Source organism: Esox lucius, chromosome 15 (assembly GCF_011004845.1).
Source record: "Esox lucius isolate fEsoLuc1 chromosome 15, fEsoLuc1.pri, whole genome shotgun sequence".
NCBI lineage: Eukaryota > Metazoa > Chordata > Actinopteri > Esociformes > Esocidae > Esox > Esox lucius.
The window spans coordinates 6,672,082-6,687,522 of NC_047583.1; the positions used below are offsets into that span (position 1 = coordinate 6,672,082).

Consider the following 15,441-nt stretch of genomic DNA (forward strand, 5'->3'; position numbering starts at 1 on the left):
GATAATGCACCATGTCACAAAGCTTGAATCATTTCAAATTGGTTTCTTGAACATGACAATGAGTTCACTGTACTGAAATGGCCCCCAAGTCACCAGATCTCATCCCAATAGAGCATCTTTGGGATGTGGTGGAATGGGAGCTTCGTGCCCTGGATGTGCATCCCACAAATCTCCATCAACTGCAAGATGCTATCCTATCAATAAGGGCCAACATTTCTAAAGAATGCTTTCAGCACCTTGTTGAATCAATGCCACGTAGAATTAAGGCAGTTCTGAAGGCGAAAGGGGGTCAAACACAGTATTAGTATGGTGTTCCTAATAATCCTTTAGGTGAGTGTAGATTAAGGCCTACCTGCAGTGTGTTGATAAATGTCTATATCCTTGTAGATTAAGGCGTATCTGCAGTGTGTTGATAAATGTCTATATCCTTGTAGATTAAGGCCTACCTGCAGGTGAGTAAGCTGCGCGCGGCCTACCTGCTGGCTGTGAAGCTGGATGTGTCCAGGGCCGGGCCGCTGGTTCAGGAAGTCCTCCTGGCGGCCGAGGATGCCGGAGACTCTGTCATGCAGGATATCTGTCGCCAGTGGCTGTCAGAGCACCAGGGCACGGACAGGACGACGCCCGCAGGCTTGAAGAAAACGCCGCCGGGCCGCCCCAACGCCAGGTAACGACGTGGGGAGAACGCTTGGACCGTGATCGTAAGACACCAAACGGGCGTAAGCCGGACGAAACTGGAAGAGTACCAACAGGACACGCTTCAGTTCTCTGTTCCAAACTGTTGTCAGTTCACTCTATGCCCTAATTTACACTGTTGTGGCAAAGGCAATGTTTAGGAGAATCCTCAAACAGCTGAAACCATAGCTACGACTAGGTGTATGTGGTACAATCAGGAAATAATAGATTGCACCTAAACTGATAAACGCAATTCCTGAACTGAGCTGGACTTTTGGTTAGGAGTAACTTCCTCCAAAACTAAACTTAGTGAAACACCATTGTGCCAACTCTTTCCCTCTTTCTCACATCTGGAGGAGTGAATGACTACAGTACTTTAAATAATACTTCTCAGTTAGAGAGGTACGGAATGTTTTCACTCTGAATGGGGATTTATTGACCACTTTATCTGGACTAAGCACAGTAAAGTAACTACATTCGTAAACCCTAGTTCTCGCAAGTCTCCTACCTGTCTTGAAAGGGATTTATCTTTTATCGCTGACTGCAGAACCACTAAATATATTTATTTCTGACAAATTTAAGATGTGGTGTGATCAATGTAAAGGAGGAGACGTTTTACCCCATTTAGAGTTTCTTGCCGTTTGTTAATAATACCAATTTTCATAAGGTATGTCTTTGTGCTGGAAATTTGTCAAACGTATGACCTGTGTAATGTGCAAGTTATAGCAGAACATTTTTCAGAGCTAATGATTGGGCAAATGATTTGCCTGTGTAAAAAAGCCTTTGACAATTAGACCATTATGATGTTGTATAGCCTGAAACTAGACCTGGCCTGTGGTTCCACTCCGTATACTCTGTGCCCTGTGTTTAGCATCACTGGGAGTGGAACGTTAGCACAACCAGACCCATACCCAGGCTAGATATTTTCTGAATCCCTCTTTCAAACCCAAGGGTATTTTGGGGTCCCGAAAGGGCATTTCAGATTACTAAGATAAGACTTGCCTTTCCGTAGAAGAAACCTTATATTTTGAACAAGTTGGATTTATTAAGGGAGTCTGTCTGGGTGTATTCTAGGAGTTTTCAAACAGTGTGGACTGAAGTTAAGGGTAATTCATGATGATCAAATTCTGCAGGTTATTGTTACTACTCAGTGTTAAAGTCCTACATACAGTGTTGGACCAGACACCTGTTATAACCATGTTTTACCTGTTATTACTTGTTATTCCTACTCCCAATGTGTGTAGCCTCTGTGTGTTTTTGGGGTGGCTCCTGAATGCACCCCTCTTCCCAGCATAGTAACACACAGAATGGGCAACAGGGTGTTGTTTGGGACTTGTATATGACCTCTGAGCTGTGAAGATTCGACATTTATAAAAAGGGATTTTTGCCATAGATGTTATAACCATGATACATTTAACGACATATTATGTAATTGTTACTCTCGTTTACTCAGTCGCTTGTATTTACATTTACAGTGTAGTCCTTTATCTGACGTTCTTATTGGTGGGGGGCTACTCGCTATACTTTTTATTTTGTACTTGGAAAATAGACAGTCTAAAGTTCTTCAGGGTTAATATTAAACATATTGCTATGTTCCATGAAAATCCCTGGTAAAATTCTACACTTGGTGTTATTCCACTTTTTTGAATGTTTGAGTTGGTAAGCGGAGCCTTCAAGCAGCCCCTCGGGGTCACCTGACGAGGGGTCATGTGATCAGGGGGTATGCCGTGTGTTGCCTGCACGGTGCACCCTTGGACCCTGGTGGACAGTAATGCACTATCCGGGGATTAGGGTGATATTGCAGACACGGGCGGCGTGTAATCACTCTCTGATTGGTGACTCTATCCACACAAAAGCTGACCCCTAACCCCGTTCTCCCTAACCATCAGACCCTAGCCACTACCACCTGTTCCCTGACTCGTAACCCCCTAGAAGTGTTGTTGTTCCTTCACTGATGCACTTTACCCTCTGACCTTATCTGACATCTGGGCGCTACCAAACTGCTCTTTCCTAATTATTTTTTTTATGGAATGAAGCAATAATGTCATTGTTATTTGAATTACATCATTTCTAACTATGAGGACTATGGTATTGAATTGATAATTTACTGTTTTACAGTGGCTGTGTTGGTATAATAAAGAATGGTGTTTTCAGGGTGTTTCGTGTGTGTGTGTCCTTCCATCCATTTGTATCAGATAGAACACAGGTGTCAAACCGGTTCCACAAAGGGCCGAGTGTCTGCAGGTTTTTGTTTTTTCCTATAAATTGGTTCCTAGTTCATACCTACACAACCAGGTCAGGGTAGAAACTAACCAATCAGTGACCTAATTAACCAATCAAGTACAAGGAGAGAGCAAAAACCTGCAGACACTCGGCCCTCCGTGGAACCGGTTTGACACCTCTGAGATAGAATATGGTTGTATATAAAAAAAATTAAATAAAAAAAAAGGTCTGACCTCTGCTAGTATCCAAGAATAAAATTTTCTTAATTAACCTTTTCACGCGTGGGTTTCAAATATTCCTTACCGACCCCCCAGCGTGAGTTTTTTTTGCGCGTGACTTCAGTACTTTCTCCAGCATTTGAACTCACGCCAGCATTTGAACTAGCTCTTTCTCAATGTCAAGGATCCTTCCTTGACATTGAGAAACACTCAGTCACCTTGCTTGGTAAGGAACACTACATTCATTGCATTGCCAGCTTCTCTCGTTGACTGGAATTCTAAGAGCTGCAAAAGTTGGTTGATTTATAACTAGCTAGCTAGAAAACGTCAGCTACCCGCTAGCTAACAAATCGTGACCAGTAATTCAGTGCAGTGAAAATGAATAAACTATATAAAATGCATACAACGGGTAACGTAACTTCTAGAAAGTTTTTGCAATGGTTTTGATCGGTAGTAGTCGCTAATATAATTCGTTTTTGTGTATTAGTGTTGGCTGTCTGTTGGTACGTAAGTAACACTTCTTGTCCCGATTTGAATGCTTTCTACCTGGTTAATATCATAGTATGGTCTTGAAACAATTATAATCAGGAAATAAAGTTATAAACACTGTTTGAGCTAAATGGTGTGACCGTACGCGTCAAACGGTTAAACGACTAATAATGTAATCCTCAAAACGTATGCATGTCAGCAGTCAGGTCTTAACAGCATAGCATGTTATATTTTTCTTTGTACTGAAATTGCTTGATCTCTAACCTCAACCATATCTTGAACAGTTAACATGTCAACTTTTTTACGATAATATGACGATCCAAAAGGACTCAACTTCTGTCAGCGAACAAGCCAGTGTAGGGAAGCGTGACAACCTGTTTGTCTGGTTACCTGCTGGCATTTAAGCAACTTTGGAAATATTTTTCCAACAAGACCTTTTAAACCAGATACACTGCCTCTAGATAGAAAGGAGGGTTGTGTCTTCCGGACTGGAGTCTGACTCATACTGAAAGCCATGTCTTGTTGCGTGATGGTGAGCTGTCGTTTGGTTTCTGTACAGTCTGTGGACCCTGCCATTCTGCCCAAATACCCAGTCTGTCTCTTCGCTTCCTACTCACCAGCGCAGGGCTACCTCCACATACCAATGAGGTGGATTGACTAGTTCTACAACTGGAAAGTATGTTGAATACATCAGTTCTTTAGTGCATGTAGTATGGCTGGCTGATTTGAGAGCTTGTAAACCTGGTACGTGGAGCTGCCCAGTGGAGACAGGACGTACCAGCTGAGGAAGACTCTGGAGGTCAGGACAGAGGAACTGAATGAGAAACACAACTACACCTGCACCGCCTCTCACCTCAGTCTGGACAACAAGCTGGATGTCAGCTGGGTTCCTGAACTAGAAGTCAGAGACGGACGATTCATCCTTTTAGTTCCTCTGGTGATGATGGGGATCTGTCTGTTGTGTGTTTTCATCTGTATCAAGAGGAAACGGTCCACTAATAGTTCCAAGACATCGTCACAACTTTTCAACTCGGATGAAGTGGAGCCAATCAGCTAAACAGAAAAACATGTTAGTTAATTAATGGCAGATTTCTGACTTTTTTGTATCACAGGGATGGATTTTTTAAGTTAATGGTAAATTGTTTTTCACATTACATTTAAGTGGCAGTTCACTAATATCGGGGGTTTCTTTTGTAATATAATTTGTTTCATCCCAGAGATCATGTCTTTGGTTAAATAGACCTGATGTAAATTAACTGTAGCAGTAATTCAGGGCAGAGAGATGATTCAGAATGGTTTTCAGATTAAATGTGTAGATTTTGAGCTTTGTACAACATAGATAGAAATATTTACATAATGAATTGTAGTTTATTGTAGTTATGTGATAAGTCAGCAGAAAGTAACAATCAACATTCTCTTTAACCAAACCAAATATTGTATCAGCTTAACATTATTTGTTTTATATCCATGATATTAGTGTTACACTTTGGTGTAAATACATTGCTTTGAAACAATTGATTTTCAGTCACTATGTGTGTGCAGGTCGATATTATACTCTAATGCTCTTCCAAGTGAATGTTAATAACTCTGTATCTCCTAGTGACTGTATTAAACTATCTGCCTCCCTTACAGTGACTGTATTAAACTCTCCACCTTTGCCCTCCAGTCACCCCTATACCCTCCTGTTAGGACCGCCTCTCTGCCCTCCAGTCACCCTTATACCCTCCTGTTAGGACCGCCTCTCTGCCCTCCAGTCACCCCTATACCCTCCCATTAGGACCGCCTCTCTGCCCTCCAGTCACCCCTATACCCTCCCATTAGGACCGCCTCTCTGCCCTCCAGTCACCCCTATACACTTCAGTTAGGACAACTTCTCTGCTCTCCAGTTTATTCTGACGCTAAAATAATCTAGGGTCCAAACAGAAATCAGATCCAAACAGCCCAATTTAATATATGTAATAATAAAATGTACACTCACCTAAAGGATTATTAGGAACACCTGTTAAATTTCTCATTAATGCAATTATCTAATCAACCAATCACATGGCAGTTGCTTCAATGCATTTAGGGGTGTGGTCCTGGTCAAGACAATCTCCTGAACTCCAAACTGAATGTCAGAATGGGAAAGAAAGGTGATTTAAGCAATTTTGAGCGTGGCATGGTTGTTGGTGCCAGACGGGCCGGTCTGAGTATTTCACAATCTGCTCAGTTACTGGGATTTTCACGCACAACCATTTCTAGGGTTTACAAAGAATGGTGTGAAAAGGGAAAAACATCCAGTATACGGCAGTCCTGTGGGCGAAAATGCCTTGTTGATGCTAGAGGTCAGAGGAGAATGGGCCGACTGATTCAAGCTGATAGAAGAGCAACTTTGACTGAAATAACCACTCATTTCAACCGAGGTATGCAGCAAAGCATTTGTGAAGCCACAACACGCACAACCTTGAGGCGGGTGGGCTACAACAGCAGAAGACCCCACCGGGTACCACTCATCTCCACTACAAATAGGAAAAAGAGGCTACAATTTGCACAAGCTCACCAAAATTGGACAGTTGAAGACTGGAAGAATGTTGCCTGGTCTGATGAGTCTCAATTTCTGTAGAGACATTCAGATGGTAGAGTCAGAGTTTGGCGTAAACAGAATGAGAACATGGATCCATTATGCCTTGTTACCACTGTGCAGGCTGGTAGTGGTGGTGTAATGGTGTGGGGGATGTTTTCTTGGCACACTTTAGGCCCCTTAGTGCCAATTGGGCATCGTTTAAATACCATGGCCTACCTGAGCATTGTTTCTGACTATGTCCATCCCTTTATGACCACCATGTACCCATCCTCTGATGGCTACTTCCAGCAGGATAATGCACCATGTCACAAAGCTTGAATCATTTCAAATTGGTTTCTTGAACATGACAATGAGTTCACTGTACTGAAATGGCCCCCACAGTCACCAGATCTCAACCCAATAGAGCATCTTTGGGATGTGGTGGAACGGGAGCTCAGTGCCCTGGACGTGCATCCCACAAATCTCCATCAACTGCAAGATGCTATCCTATCAATATGGGCCAACATTTCTAAAGAATGCTTTCAGCAACTTGTTGAATCAATGCCACATAGAATTAAGGCAGTTCTGAATGCGAAAGGGGGTCAAACACAGTATTAGTGTCACGTCCTGGCTGTGCCCCTAGCCATCTCTGCGCTGGGCTTGGAGACAGGAGGTGGCATCTAATCCTTTTGGTCTCCCCAATTGGAGGCAGATGTTGGTCGTTGCCTCCAATTGGGGACCCTATTTAAGTTCCCTGTTTCAGCCAGGGTGTGTGGTTTATTTTGGTTTGCATGTTTTCAGTTAAGCCCACGTCACTGGTTGCTACCTTTTTGTTTTGTTGGAGTCCTTTTTTATTTCATTAAACATGGATTATCTCCATTAGCTCTACTCTGCGCCTGTGTCCTTCTCCTACCACGACCGTGACAATTAGTATGGTGTTCCTAATAATCCTTTAGTTGAGTGTATACTTCTGTTAAATATTTTACTGTCAATGTGTTACTTAATTATGACTGTATAAACATACACCAATCAGTCATAACATTATGACCACCTGCCTAATATTGTGTAGGTTCCCCTTTTGCCGCTAAAACAGCCCTGACCCGTCGAGGCATGGACTCCACTAGACCTTTGAAGGTGTGCTGTGCTACCAAGACACTAAGATGTTAGCAGCAGATCCTTTAAGTCCTGTAAGTGGTGAGGTGGGGCCTCCATAGATCAGACCTGTTTGTCCAGCACATCCCACAGATGCTCGATTGGATTGAGATCTGGGGAATTTGGAGGCCAAGTCAACACCTTGAACTCGTTGCTGTGTTCCCCAAACAATTGAACCACTTTTGCTTTGTGGCAGAGAGCTTTATCCTGCTGAAAAAGGCCAACACCATCAGGGAATACCTTTGCATGAAAGGGTGCACATGGTCTGCAACAATCAGATAACTGGTACGTGTCAAAGTTACATCCACATGAATGGCACTACCCAAGGTTTCCCGGCAGAACATTTCCCAAAGCATCACACTGCCTCCACCAACTTGCCTCCTTCCTATAGTGCATCCTGGTGCCATGTGTTCTCCAGGTAAGCGACGTGTGGTCCAGTTCTGATGTTCATATGCCCATTGAAGGCATAGTGGACAGGGGTCAGCATGGGCAACCTGACTGGTCTGTGGCTACACAGCCCCATACGCAACAAACTGCGATGCACTGTTTGTTCTGACACCTTTCTATCAGTACCAGCATTAACTTTATCAGCAATTTGAGCTACAGTAGCTTGTCTGTTGGATCAGAACACACGGGCCAGCCTTCGCTCCCCACAAACAGTTTTTTCAACCAGCAATATTGACCTATGATCATACTGATCACATATGAACATTCCAAATGATCTGATGTCGTTTCAGCTACCTTCAATGTACATTAGAATATGATTTTGTATGTGCATATCACACTCATATTATATTTATAACATTCATATTTTTACTTTATTTATTTCTTAATTCTTACTAAGAACATGTCCTGTGACATGTCACAAGAATTTCATTGTTCAGAATGACGCTGTGTTATTCTGTGCATTTGATAAATAAACCTGGAACTTTGCATATTAGAAGAATCTCAGAAATAATCATACATTTTGTTAGACATAGTGAATTAAATGTAAACTAGTAGTCATAATAGCTAATATTTCTTTATTTACAGTGGATGTAAACATTGAATTCCTGACATGACTGCAATGTAATAAAAGGCATGTTTCACATTTGTATAAAAGACATCTTGGCAGCTTATCATGTGAATGCAGAAGGGACAATGGGAAGAAACGGCAGGACACTGCAGGAAAAGTCAGACAAAATATGGCAGAAAGGTGTAAAAACTATAAAGCCTGGAATGGTCAAGAAAAGCCACAAGATAAAGACGTTTGGTTAACATTACCAAACCTCCCTGGAAGATTTGGGAAACTGTATAAGTAATGTAAGATAAGTAATGCAAAACTCACTGTAATATGTTATAATTACCCTGGCTAGACTCTTCACAGCACAGTGATGACACAATACTTCCAGCATTATGACCTCACATACTTATGTGACACTACAACATTCTATGGCAGCCGTGTCCCCATTGAAATGTGGAATATTTAAACTACTAAATGTTTTGAAAACTATTCATAACTTGGCACAACCCTCTAAATAAATATGGTATCGTTACTAGCCAAATCCTTAAAGATGCATTCTGCGATTTTTGGCCCGTGGTTATAAAATTGGCACTGTCAAGCCATTTTTGGGTCATGTATGTGCCGCACCTGATCAAAACCACTTGCTTTCTAACTTAAAATTGACTTGCTAAGAAACGATAATCATTCCAGTAATTGATGAACATATTTTAACTCCAGCTGACAGTGGAAGGGTTAGAAAAATAGGATGTTTGTCCTAAAAGCCCAGAATTCACCTTTAAGTCTTGTTAGATTAACTACAATTTGAGTTCACTTAATGTCATGAAATGATAAAAATGTAAATATTTAATCAGATGTAAAACAAGGTGTGGCTCAATTCAGATGGTCCAGTCAAGAGCAAGTCCCCTTCAGTCACTCAAGTCCCCTTCAGTCACTCAAGTCCCCTTCAGTCACTCAAGTCCCCTTCAGTCACTCAAGTCCCGTTCAAGTCACTCAAGTCCCCTTCAGTCACTCAAGTCCCCTTCAGTCACTCAAGTCCCCTTCAGTCACTCAGTTGACTTACAGACTCAAATGTGACAGAGCATTTCGAGTCATTAAAGGAAACTGAAGCCAAGTTAACTACTTCTAAGGAATAGAACCGACTTGCCTTTATTCCCTCAGCTTGTCATTCTCAGGGAAGTGTTGCCATGGCAAATGCAGTCATCATGATGCACTGAGGGCAGATTCAGCTTGACAAACACCCTCATGTAGACTCACTTCAGTGGAGTGAATGAGAGATTGGCGGCCATAGCAACCCTAACTTCTCTTGTCCTCCATTGGAATCCGACTCCTAAATGCGGTGAATTCCCTCACCTGGGGCTTCTGGGGAGTCCTCGAGTGAAGTGGACTTCTCATGTTCACTCTCACCATCTGAACTGAGCCTGCTTGTGTCCCTAACGGTACCCCATTCCTATTACAGTGCATGATTGGCTTTTGATGACATTCATAAACCAGTCTTCCATCTGAAACTTGTGCTCATTGCCAGAAAGATTCAGTAGATGGTTTTATCTAACAGCACAGCAGACAAGCGGTAATCTAGAGATGGTGAACTTAAATAGCCAACTGATTCAACTGTCTTCATATAAGTACCTGGACATTTTAGATGAAAAGTTCAAATTTAAACAGAACATTGACATCTTGGAAAGAACTGAAGACTAAACTGGGTTTAATTTCAGGATTAAATCTATTTTTATTTTATTTTCTGTTAGAAAAGCTCTTGTGCAATGAACATTAGTATTTTTGTTGGAGTATGGTTGGATTTCTTAAAATGCTTAACTCTACCAGTAAGGGATACTTAGTCCCAAAACTAGATTTCAGTATTTTGCTCATTAGTTCCCCGATAATGACCCACCCTGTCTACCAGAGACAGAAGCACAGGGTCATTTTTTGGTCTAGGGCTACTATGAAAATATCTTTGTACCAACAAGTGAGTGCTCTTCCACAGTTTCAAGGGCGAGGTCTAAAGCAGGAAAATTACCCTTCTCTGATAACACCCCTTTGTCCTGGAATGAACTACAAAAATACCTTTAAATGAGATTTAAACATTTTAAAGGTCTGACAGAAGAAAATGTCTTTGAACACTATAATTGTTTTTAATAAATGTAATTAAATAAATGTAATTTTGGCAATGTGTGTTTTTTTGAATGTATTGTATTGTACACACTGACTTCTTCCTGCTGACCGGTTGCCAGGTCTTCCTGGGTAAATAAAGGATCAATAAAAGTACCCTTTTGACCACAACCCTCCAGGAACCTCGGCTTTGGCCAAACGTACTGTACTTTAAGGGTGATAGGATCCCATGAAGGACACGACCAGTGTTTGACGATGAAGGGGGTGGGTCAGGTTAGTCATCCCAGACGATGCCCAGCAGCTCACAGCTGGCATCCCACAGCTTCCTGGCCGTTTCCTCGTTTCTCCCCTGGGGAGCCACAAATGCTGGGGTGCAGTCACTGGGAGGGAGAGAGTTTAATACAGTCACTGGGAGGGAGAGAGTTTAATACAGTCACTGGGAGGGAGAGAGTTTAATACAGTCACTGGGAGGGAGAGAGTTTAATACAGTCACTGGGAGGGAGAGAGTTTAATACAGTCACTGGGAGGGAGAGAGTTTAATACAGTCACTGGGAGGGAGAGAGTTTAATACAGTCACTGGGAGGGAGAGAGTTGAATACAGTCACTGGGAGGGAGAGAGTTTAATACAGTCACTGGGAGGGGGAGAGTTTAATACAGTCACTGGGAGGGAGAGAGTTTAATACAGTCACTGGGAAGGAGAGCGAGGTTAAAACAGAGAAAAGGTAAAAACGTATAAATTACTGGTTAAGAGCATGGTCCCAGTAAATGTGGAAAAAGTAGATCAGTGTAGCTGATTGTTAATTCAAGCACTTAACCCTAATAGCTCCTGCATGTGGCTCTGGATAAAAACATCTCTTAAATGACAAAAATGTACATGTGATGAATAATTCGTTCCACTAGCAGATGTTTAATCCAGAGTGACAGTGTACTGCATTCAGTGCTCGAACCCCCCGAGCCATTGGAGTCACAGATCCATGTGACCTGGGTCAGGACCAGAACCTGAATGTGTGGTTCCTTGTGAGGCCTCCGTCTGTCTCCCTCCCTCCCCGTTACCTGAAGTGTTTTCCAGTGATGGAGTGAAGCTCCTCCGCCACGGCGCAGTAGATGGAGGTCTGGGCCCCCTCCCGAGGGGTCTTCAGGAACAGCGAGAACAGAGAGAAGGCGAGAGACATGACGGTGGAATGGCGGACCAGCTCCGACCGCACCGAGCCGGGATGGACGGAGTTCACCGTCACACTGGAACCTGGGAGGAGAGGATCCTGTTACCATGGAGACCGTCTTTCTGCGAGAGCATCTGTCATGTGAGGACGACTAACCGGAGGGGTTTTCACACGGTCCTAAATGGGATTTTCCTGTGCTTCTGTGTGCACCCTTCAGCAGGAAATAGTTCATTTACTTTATGTGATAACTAATCCATTAGGTAGGCTCAGCAGAACGTCATTGCCAGAACGAGCAGCACCGCAGAGAGGAGCGAGATCAAAGACTTATAGTCACAGATGTTCTGGCAATTTCCATGGGCTTGGCTGGTTGCAGAATGGATTCCACAGGCTAAGTATAAGAAGCATTCCGGTTCAACGCTCTTAGTTGTTACGCAAATTGAGCCAGTATGCTTTGTTTTACTGAGCCTACCTTTTAGTCATGCGGCAGGTTGTAGTTCTCGCCTACCTTTGAGTCTGCGTGCTAGCTCCCTCGCGAACAGGATGTTGGCCAGCTTGCTTTGGCAGTACGCAAGGCCGCTGTTGTAGCTCCCCTGGCTGAGCAGGTCGTGGAAGCGGATCCAGCCGAAGTTGTGAGCCAGAGAGGAAACGACCACGACGCGCGCCGGAGCGCTGCGCTTCAGCAGGCCAATCAGGAGGTATGTCAGCAGGAAGTGACCTGCCAGGAGTAAACAATAAACCACGACATATGATCCAATCTATTGCTTTGTTAGAAAGTAAATAATGACAGGATTGTTGTGGAAGTAACACTGTTTTCATGTCATTTAATGGCAACAGGAAGTGACCTTCCAGTAGAAATCAACAAAATAATAAAAATATGTCAAGGAATGCTTTACAAGGAATGATACTTAACTTATAATGATGGTTTCCTTCATACCTGCCCATTGAAAATAACTAGACTGTTTCCTGACTGGCCAGTGATTTGGATGCCAAGTGAATATGAACTACAGGTTAATAGTTCAGTACAATAACTCAAACTGATTACCTGAGAGGTTCTCTGAGGGGTGCATTTGAGTCCTTAGTATCTCAGGTTCACTCTTTCCGAGGTTCTCTGATGGGTGCATTTCAGGCCCTAGTCTATCGGGTTCATTCTTTTCAGAGGTTCTCTGAGGGGTGCATTTCAGGCCCTAGTCTATCAGGTTCATTCTTTTCAGAGGTTCTCTGAGGGATGCATTTCAGGCCTTAGTCTCTCAGGTTCAATCTTTTCAGAGGTTCTCTGATGGGTGCGTTTCAGGCCCCAGTCTCTAAGGCTCACCCAGATGGTTGACCCCTAGCTGCATCTCGAAGCCGTCATTGGTCTTCATGTAGGGACACATCATGACACCAGCATTGTTGATCAGGATGTGGAGGTGGTTCACTTCTGCAGGGGTCATAGGTCAATGTCAATATTATACTGTGTTTGACAGAGAAGAAAACACATCATAATATTTGTGCTTGAGCCTTTAAATAACTGTAGAAACACTAGAATAAATACTGTAGTAATAACTGTACAATAACCTTAACAATATAATTAATATGTCAATAATACTGTAATATTAACTAGAATGAATACTGTAATAATACAGTAATAAATACTGTAATAATACAGTAATACATACTGTAATAACACAGTAATAAATACTGTAATATAATATTGTAATAAACACTGTAATCATAATGATACCGTAATACTATTGTAACAAACACTGTAACAATAATATTGTAATTGATTGCATCCCAAATGGCACTCTAGTCCCTGCAGGCATTAAATAGGGCACTACTGAGGGATTAGTGCACCGTGTAGGACACTTTGGCTCACCTCGGAGGAAACGTTGTGCGAAGGCTCGTATGGAGCAGGTGTCGGCCAGGTCCAGCTCTCGGACCTCCACATTAGCGTTGCAGTAGATCCGTCTTATCGACGCGGCTGCCTCTTCTCCCTTCTCCATGTCCCGGCACGCCATGATCACCCTCGCGCCTGGCAAATATAATCACCAGCACCGGTTGACCCAGTGTGCGTCCCAATTGACACCCTATGCCCTACTTTTGTTTTTGCCTTACTGGAAAGGAAAGTAGCAGAAGGTAGAGGACTATTCCCTAAAAACAACAGTAGGTTGGATCCAAACCCATGCTACAGCAGTACATGTGCACCAGACGCAGCGGCTTAGAACGCTGGAACACCGTCGTTCTACTTTCTATATATCGCAGTGGTGATGAATGGGAGGTGGTAAGGAATGGAGGAGAGGGCAGTAGATGAGGAAATGAGGCATGTTAAGGAGGTCCATGTGGCCGTCAGTCACCTCTGATTGCCAGGTCCAAAGCGGTCTCCTTCCCAATGCCAGTGTTGGCTCCAGTGATCAGGACGGTTTTTCCATCTAGTCGAGCCATGGACATGCATGCTGAACCAGCAGCATATTTCCTGACAGAGAGAGGAAAGAGGTCTCATTGTCTGAAATTGAACTTTTATTTGACCTATATTGCTAGGGTTGCCATTGGCACATAGCCAATGTCCAAACTGAAGGATATTTAACAAATAGTACCCTACTGTCCAGATAGTGCACTACTTTTGACCAAAGCTCAGGACAAAAATAGTGCACTATATTAAGAATAGGGTGCCATGGGCGATGAACCCGGAGGCTACGGAATCGATATAAATGGGTCGCAAAATTAATGATATTGATTATTTAACGTGCAACATATGTTATTGGATACCCAGGATGACACCTGGACAAGAGTGATCCGACTCAATAACGCAACGCAAAGATCAGAGGTCAGGCCGACTCAGTCACAACATAGAACCTGGCAAGGTCCATTAACCAATGGCTCACCGGACACAATGGTTACAAATAGAACTCCGCCCACGCGCGCACCGCCTCTTATGCATAATCAGAGACCGACACTTTGAAGCGCTCTACTTGTACCACAAGCTGCCCCTCGCCAACGCAATTGCATAATTCAATGTACTAGTAGCCCATATTGGCCAAACAACGTTTGTCAATTGACAGCGCATTTAGAGCATAGATTGTTTTCCACCTAACACTTACAGAAATACATGTTATTCTGAAAGCGAGTTTGTCTTCTTGAACGTCACTATAACTATATTTCAGAAGAATATTTCAGAGGAATAATCCCCATTTTCATCATCAATACTGATGTCGATTCATCCATTAATTCCTGCTACCTGCCAATGGCAAAACACATTACTTTAGTTTTTTGGTCGCCTGACAGTGATAATAATTCATAATGTTTAATTACATTGTCTATCAGATGCAAAGCTTTATGAAGAAGATTATGTATCGGCTGTAGCTTCGAACATAATGTGTTTGTCTTACCTAATATGGGGTGCAAATAAAACCATGAGCAGTGCGACCACACCAAGACCCGCGACAATAATTACGAGCACCATCATGACATAGATCCGCGCGAGCACAATCTACTGCGGCTTTTCTTCACTGTTGGTCCAGCATGGCTCGGTTCTGCGCTCCACTGACCGACAGCTGAAGATCAGAGACTTCAACGCTATATACAGATAAGGTGTAGGAGGATGGGTTGTCGCCGATACTGGTTCAATGGCATCCTGGGATTGTAGTTTTTCCAATTTATTCGACGTAAGCGTTTTCACTTTCCATTCGAAACAGTATTAGCTTATGTAAATCAAATTTCTCATATTAGTTTGTGAAAGGCCTATTTGTAATTCACTGCCGATGTCTGGCTATACTATACATTTTATAATTTAATTTAAGCTATTTTATATAATACTTTTATGTTATTATAATTATTTTTAAATATGTTTTTCTTGAACGTTAGTAGACCATAATTTAATCTTCAGGTAAAACATTTTTT

At 42.7% G+C, this 15,441-nt stretch overlaps 2 protein-coding genes across 7 annotated transcripts in view; one reads left to right on the plus strand and one right to left on the minus strand.

Annotated features, from left to right (window-relative positions):
* Positions 1-2,830, plus strand: part of zfyve26 (zinc finger, FYVE domain containing 26) — a 29,039-nt gene extending 26,209 nt beyond the window's left edge. For all 6 annotated transcript variants that reach the window (XM_020054236.3, XM_020054239.3, XM_013137575.4 and 3 more), the window contains one exon: positions 435-2,830. In XM_020054236.3, the coding sequence (XP_019909795.3) occupies positions 435-668 (234 nt within the window). In that variant the 3' untranslated portion in view covers positions 669-2,830. The remainder of the gene's footprint in view (positions 1-434) is intronic.
* Positions 2,831-8,298: 5,468 nt separating this feature from the next.
* Positions 8,299-15,144, minus strand: rdh12 (retinol dehydrogenase 12). The gene is made up of 7 exons (XM_010879431.5): positions 14,931-15,144; positions 13,899-14,017; positions 13,421-13,576; positions 12,878-12,982; positions 12,071-12,280; positions 11,459-11,648; positions 8,299-10,785 (listed from the first exon to the last, which is right to left on the minus strand). Exons 1-7 carry the CDS (start codon positions 15,005-15,007, stop codon positions 10,680-10,682), a joined length of 963 nt encoding a protein of 320 aa, XP_010877733.1. The 5' UTR covers positions 15,008-15,144; the 3' UTR covers positions 8,299-10,679.
* Positions 15,145-15,441: the final 297 nt, after the last annotated feature.

What these genes read in the sequence shown, in the direction of transcription:
- rdh12 (XM_010879431.5), bottom strand. Translation starts at nt 15,007, where the DNA reads ATGATGGTGCTCGTAATTATTGTCGCGGGTCTTGGTGTGGTCGCACTG. An exon ending in TTATTTGCACCCCATATTAG is followed by an intron (nt 14,018 to 14,930) that starts GTAAGACAAACA and finishes TCTCTCTGTCAG; the next exon opens with GAAATATGCTGCTGGTTCAG. An exon ending in TTTGGACCTGGCAATCAGAG is followed by an intron (nt 13,577 to 13,898) that starts GTGACTGACGGC and finishes TATATTTGCCAG; the next exon opens with GCGCGAGGGTGATCATGGCG.